The 7,500-nt window shown below is 36.3% G+C and overlaps 1 protein-coding gene across 1 annotated transcript in view; it reads left to right on the top strand.

Annotated features, from left to right (window-relative positions):
* The first annotated feature begins 253 nt into the window (after positions 1-253).
* LOC144968662 (vacuolar protein sorting-associated protein VTA1 homolog) overlaps positions 254-7,500 on the top strand; it is a 19,460-nt gene continuing 12,213 nt past the window's right edge. The window contains exons 1-4 of the mRNA XM_078907223.1: positions 254-465; positions 4,820-4,914; positions 5,971-6,104; positions 7,058-7,133. Coding sequence (XP_078763349.1) covers positions 357-465; positions 4,820-4,914; positions 5,971-6,104; positions 7,058-7,133 — 414 coding nt within the window. The 5' untranslated portion in view covers positions 254-356. The remainder of the gene's footprint in view (positions 466-4,819; positions 4,915-5,970; positions 6,105-7,057; positions 7,134-7,500) is intronic.

Raw genomic sequence — 7,500 nt, 5'->3', positions numbered from 1 at the left:
CATGTATATGTGGTGTACAAACATATATCTTTAACCGTGACATGCAAAACACACACACACACACACACACACACACACAGACACACACATACACACGCATATAGAAGATAACCATAATAATATAATAATGCATAATATATGTCAACAGCAGTGCAAACACGTATCATTCGTCATATATAAATCTCCCATCATATAATTCAACTTCATCTTCATCACCGTCATCATCATCTGGCTTACAACCATAAAAATTTAAGGTAGTGCGTCAACTCATATGAAGGGACGTTATCGTCTATTTATCAAATTGGTCCTGGTTTATTTAATTACAGTTATCTCCCGTAAATCAACAAACAAGAAAGATGGCTGCTCCTTCTTTACCTCCTCTTCCTGCAGTTCTTAAACAGTTACAGCATTATTTAAAAACAGCGATTGAATATGACAAACGTGACCCTGTTGTCGCGTATTACTGTGAGTATTCCATAAAGATCTAAACGATGCTCTTATATGTTTTATTCTCAAGATTTTTAACTGAGCTGCATTCCACAACGCTCCAAACACCCTGTCCCAGCTAGGATATTTGAGTTGAGTTGAGTTTGGTCTTGGTTGGAAGTCTGACTCATACTCATGTTCATGGTCCTACACTTTTCATTCTAGATATTGATAGAAAAAATAATATCATACCAGTAAAAATAGAATCAGGATTTAATGTTAGAGTTCAACATTATCTCCGTGAAAATGTCTTGGTGAAACAAATCCGATCTGAATACGGAGTGCAGATCTCTATAGAGTTATAGAGTCTAAGTCTAAACTAAGACTAAGTAGCTATAGAATAGATATCTAGATAGTATTATAGTACCAAAGGTGGTATCTTAGAATCTATAGTCTATAACTATAAGTAGAAGGGAAGGGAGGCCTTCCGAAAGCTCCTCGTTCTAGCATTTCTTTCAATTTGTATTTTCACAGTGGACCTTTTGTCAGGCGTTTATTTATTCAATTTGTTATCATCAATATAGAAGCATTTAAAAAACTCTAGACTAGATAGAACAAACCTTGATAGATTTGTGAAAGATTAAAATTGTTTTGATTCTCGCCCCCATTTTAATTTGTGAAGTATTGAAAGGTAGTGCAAAGCAGTCCTAGTCTTTGTTTTCTTTTCTATTAGTATTAGGGTTAGTGAATTATCAATCACTATTTGCAGTAGTAAAAGCGCTCTCCTGACCTGAAAATTAGTTCTTGTCCACTCATTGAACACAACACTGTATTTTCTGTTCAAAATGGCGGTGTTGTCGAAAGGCTTGAAGATGAATGGAAAGGGATGATTGTAACATTTTGTGTGACTGAGAATTGAGATTTTGAACGTTTCTATTTTTCATTCAAGTCTGAAACTTGACTAGGTCGTGTTTTGTTTTGTTTTTGTTACACCAATTTAATCCCATGAAAATTTACCCACCTCTCCGACTTGATCATTTGTCATTTGTAGAAATCTAACAGAACTTATCTTTTATATTACCTTATTATTGAGAATAGTTCTGTCCCTGTTTATTGTTTTATTTACAGTTTGTTAAATACATTTTTTAAAGGTTCCAGAAGCTCTCTCTCTCTCTCTCTCTCTCTCTCTTTCTCTCTCTCTCTCTCTCTCTCTCTCTCTCTCTCTCTCTCTCTCTCTCCATTGCTACGACTCATATCTCAGTGCTCCTGCCAAGTAGAGAAGTTACCATCAATAAACTACCACTACTACTACAACCACCACCACATCATCATTACTACCACTACCCCACAGCAACCTCCACATTGTTATCAAAACTATAGCAACCCCACCACTTTTACTTCATCATCCTCCTCCTTGTCATCATTGCAATCACAACTACTACAACCACAATCACCACATCATCATCATTACTACAACTACCACATCATTATCAATACTATAACAACTACCACCATCACCATCAATAAATTACCACTACTATTGAAACCACTACCACTGCATCATCATCATTATTACCGCTGCCACAGCTACCTCCACATCGTTATCAAAACTACAGCAATCACCTTCACAATTACATCATCATAATCCTTATTGTCATCATCACTACCACCACATCATCATCAACACCACTACTACAGCCACAACCACCACATCACCGCACAACAACAGACATCAGCATAGTCAACGAAATGCAAAATAATAATAATAATAATAATAATAATAATAATAATAATAATAATAATAATAATAATAATAGTAATAATAATGATAATAATAATAATATAATAATAATATACAAATAGTAATAATAATAATAATAATAATAATAATAATAATAATAATAATAATAATAATAATGATATAATAATAATAAATAATAATGTAGTTTATTTATATTTTGCGCCCAATCCTCTATACAATAAAGCTCTAGATGCACAATAACGAAACTTTTGTTGTAGGCTACTACTGCAAATACAGAACGAACCCGAACAGAGCATTTGCAGTACTACTGCAAATAACAGAAATGAAGGATATCCACTAATTGCATTAGTGCTGCAAATAATGAAAACGAACGCTACCTTCTATTTGCGGTACTACTGCAAATAGAGGTGGCCATCTGAATATGATTCATCACGATACATTACTCTAAATTACATGACATGATGGTGGATGTAGTCTGTAGTAGATGGGGGAATTAAGTGAGAATGTCTTTAATGTCTTCCTTCTATTACTATTAATTCTTAAACAATCTTAAATACTTTTTCCCTCTTTTTGTTGTTCCTGCAGCTAATGGAAAAACCACTACTACCACCACCACCACCACCACCACTACTACTACTACTACTACTACTACTACTACTACTACTACTACTACTACTACTACTACTACTACTGCTACTAATACTACTACTACTACTACTACCACTACTACTACTACTACTACTACTACTACCACTACTACTACTACTACTACTACTACTATTACTACTACTACGAGGGCTCTTTCATAATTAACCGAAAAATGCCTGTAAAATCCGCGTTTTTTATGCTATCAACAAAATTCTTGCACGTGTTCATACCTTGACTCGTCCTTCATTTCTCTACGTAACAGCCAAGTCTGTCGACACACTTCTGCCAACGCCGCACCATGGAATAGATACCCTCTCGGAAGAAATTTCCGTCAAGGTTTTGTAGCCATTTCCGGACATGGTCAACAAGCTCTTCATCGACATCAAAGCGCTTTCCTGCCAGCTCACGTTTCAGTGGCCCAAAGAGGTGATAATCAGATGGTGCGAGGTCTGGACTGTGTGGTGGATGTGGCAAAATCTCCCATCCATATTTCTCTAGTCAACCTTGCGTCACTTGTGCTGTGTGGGGTGTAGCGTTGTCGTGTTGCAAAATGACCCCGTTGGTCAACTGCCCTGGGCGCTTTCTGCGAATGGCCTCCCTAAGCTTGTCAAGAGTTTGGCAGTACCTTGCAGCATTGATTGTTTCTCCAGGTTGTAAGGTTTCGAACAGAATAACAGTTCCAAACATTATTTTCTTTGCTGACCGCATGACTTTGAATTTCTTCGCGACAGGTGAGAATGGATGTTTCCATGTCATCGAATCTTGCTTTGTTTCTGGGGTGCAATGGTGCAACCAAGTCTCATCACCGGTGACTATGCTGTCAAGAAAAGTCACATCGTACCCTAGAAAGTGTCCGCCGGCGTTGGCAGTATGCCCGTGAACCCTGTGTGAGCTCTTGCTTCTTCTCAAAAGTTCCCTGCAGATGTCCAATCTTTGTTCTTTATGATTGTCTGTCAATTGCTTAGGAACCCATCTTGCGCTGACTTTTCTGTAGCCAAGTTCATCAAATACAATTCTATGGGCAGAAGTTTCCGAAATTTCAGGACTGCTTGCGATTTCATGAAGTTTCAACCTCCTGTCTTGACGATTAAGCTCATCAACTCGCTTCACATTGTCTTCTGACGTCGCAGTTATCGAATGCCCTCTCCCTTCCCTGTCTGTCAAGTCGGAATGGCCGGCTTCAAACAAATTACACCAGTGATAGACTTGTGTACGGCTTATAACATGCTCACCATATACACTCTGAAGTTCTTTATGAATTTCGGTAGGATTCAGACTTTTGGCGTTCAAAAAACGTATGACAGCTCTGATTTCCTCCTTTGACCAAGTTTCAAGGTGGGCCGCCATCTTTAAAATCGTCTAGAAATTCATTGTGCAAAATGATGCACTTCATAATTTCTGGGAATATCCGTAAGGAAATAAGGAATATCATGTCGTTTACAGAATTAAAAAATCTCCACTGGTTGCTGAGCAATGGGCATTTTTCGGTTATTTCTGAAAGCCCTCGTACATACTACTACTAACCCACTACTACTACTACTATACTACTACTACTACTACTACTACTACTACTACTACTACTACTACTACTACTACTACTACTACTACTACTACTTACTACTACTACTACTACTACTACTACTACTACTACTACTACTACTACTACTACTACTACTACTACTACTACTACTACTACTACTACTACTACTACTACTACTACTAGTATACTACTACTACTACTAGTATACTACTACTACTGCTCAACTGCCACAACTACTACTTCTACTACTACTACTACTACTACTACTACTACTAATACTACAACTACTACTAATACTATAACTACTACTAATACTACAACTACTAGAACGAAGTTCCACTTTGTGCCACATTAGTCACTCAAAATAGCCATTGATTACGGCCGATAAAATTTGTCCTCTCATTATTTTTGTTCCTATTATTATTTTAAAAAAATATTTGCAGGCAGGCTGTATGCCGTACAAAGGGGCATCAAGATTGATGGCAAGTCAACAGATTCCAAAGCATTTTTATTTGGGTTGATGGATGCTTTAGAGAAGGTAAATATTTGTAACATTTGAGGTTTTGTTGTTATCTTGTGGTATGATACTTCGCTTCTGACCTTTAGATCCCTTTTTCAACTCCAGCATTGTATGGTGAAAAGTTGAGTCCTTGGAAAAGGCTCTTAACTCATATCCTCTCACTCCTACTCACATGTAAAATGACGATCTGACCGTTAACAGCATTGTCTCTGTCGATAAAGTAATGGTGCCTTATAGATGTCATGTCTCATTCTACATGTTGAGTGTTGCTGTTAGCTTGGGATCTCTTGTAAGTCACATGGAGCACTTTACTGGATATTATGTTAATATCACATAAACACTTAATTATTATTTAACTCATTATATTGATAGCTTATTGACTATGATGCTTTATTTTGCAGCAAAATCAAGCGATGTTAAGCATGGTCAGTGGCCAGACGGTGTCACTGTCCATAAAAATCTTGTTCTGGCATTGTGTCCACGGGGAAAAGAAATTCACACACCTTTTCGCACCTGCATCAAGTGCGGCACTTAGCACAAATGACAGTGATGACATATTGAAAGAGCGTTAGTTCAAAAAGGGCACCTAAGAGATGATTTGAACTATCTGAAATGGAAATTTAATTTGTTTACACATGGCTTGTTGTGGGAATCAACGAATTATTGTAAATCTCATTAATTCGTTGACTCCATGGAAATGTTTGATATAAATGCTCACAACAAAACTAGCCATTATAATTAAGTGATTGCAATGAGTGCGTTGAATTGACAATGTATTTGTGTGGCTCTTTGATTTTGTGGATTTTGTGGTGTGATACTGGCCTTTCAACCTATAGGTCAGTGATTCGAGTTCTGCATTTTAAATGTTGCTGCCGGCTAGAAAATCCTTGTAAAGCACTTCGAGCACAGACCATGGGTATTGCTCTGAATAAAGGCTATTTCTTTTTTTTTTGAATTTCTTTTCTTTTTTATTTATAATTTTTAAAATGTTTACTATATATTTCATCGAAGTCTTATATTTGTTATCATTTGTTTTTAATGGTGCAATTTAATTAATTTAATTGATTTCTACAGACCAAAAAGGAATTAAGCGACAAAGGGGAGGAATCAATTTCCAATGAAATTGTCGGCACAGCTCACATGGAGGAAACAGCTCTTAATCTATTTAAGTGGGCAGATACTCAAGATAGGGCATCCAATTTTAACAAGTAAGTTTGATCAGAAAAATGCTGTATGCAGACGTGCCAACTGTACTGATTTATACGGAAATTCCTGATTTTTTTTCACATTCCTAATTTCCCTAATATCCAGCTATTTTCCTGTTTTTGACATAATTTGATTATTCCAACAAGAGAAACATCATCTTCATCACCATCAGCATTACCTAAAACACCAATGCCACCACTATTATCATCACCGTCATCACATCTTCATCTAAATGCCCATAAATTTTCCTGAATTTCGTCTCAGAAAAGTTGGCAAGTCTGCATACAGTTGATGAAAAGAGAGTTATATTATATGTGACCAATTTATCTCAAAACAGTATTAAGGTGGAGTTAATCCGATGCTAGAAATTAAGTTTTAAGCTTAACTTGTAAAGTTTGAGTAAAGATAAATGTCTTCATTGAGTAGAGTAATTTACAAAAACAGCTTTTAACCAAAAAAAAACAAAAAAACAATATACTAAACACAGAGTATTCGGGCTCATTTCCCTTATTTAACCAATAACAAAACTGCAAAAACATTATTACATCACTTTAAATCCAGACAAATGATCAAACTTTATCCATTATTTTAAAATCATTAAATTTCAGCACAAATCCTCTACTTAGCTACTGAACGCGTCTATTTGTTTACGTTTAGACCTTGTGTTTGCTGACTAGACTTGACAAATACTTTTTTCCTTGATCGTTTTGTTGAGGGGACTGAATTTTGTTTCTTTGATAAAAGAACCATTTTTTATGTTGTATGTTTGAAATATTTCTAAAGTTCTTCTGCTTCTCCCCCTTGTCCTTCCTCTCCTCTTCCTCCTACTCCCCTCCTCTTCCTCCTTTTCATTCTCCTCCTCCTTTAACTCCACCAACATATCCTCCTCTAATTACCAATTCCTACAACAACTACAGGGTTTGAAATGGAAATCCTTTACATGTCTATTATTCAGAAACGTTGTCAAGTCTTTCTACACAGCTGGTCTCCTTTTTGACACATTGTCACAGTTTGGCGACCCCAGTGAGGAGGTGAGTAGTTCTGAGTCAGACTCTCTATTTAATATGTAATTCATGTGTTCTTGCCTTACCTTTATCTCAATTTTATAATTATCTTTCATTGGAAACAAGGAAGAAAAGTGAGTTGAGAAGACTTTTATATCAATAATACCATGCAATAAAATGAGGAGAAAAGTGCCAGGAGACAATAGAGGATAAAAACTTTTTTTCATTGATGGTAATCGAACTCAGAATCAGACTGATATGGCATCAATTGCAGGACATCCCATCAGCAGCAAAGTAGAGGGTACCTTATCAGTTTGGTCTTGAGTTCAATTCCAAAAACTGCAAAAAGTTTTTATTCTCTACTATTGTCTCCTGGCACTCATCTCCTCATTTT

Source organism: Berghia stephanieae, chromosome 3 (assembly GCF_034508935.2).
Source record: "Berghia stephanieae isolate SIO BIC M18660-M18661 chromosome 3, UCSD_Bste_1.3, whole genome shotgun sequence".
NCBI classification, from domain to species: Eukaryota; Metazoa; Mollusca; class Gastropoda; order Nudibranchia; family Aeolidiidae; genus Berghia; species Berghia stephanieae.
Note: the sequence above shows the minus strand (reverse complement) of the source record. Positions and strands in the feature narration are given on the sequence as shown.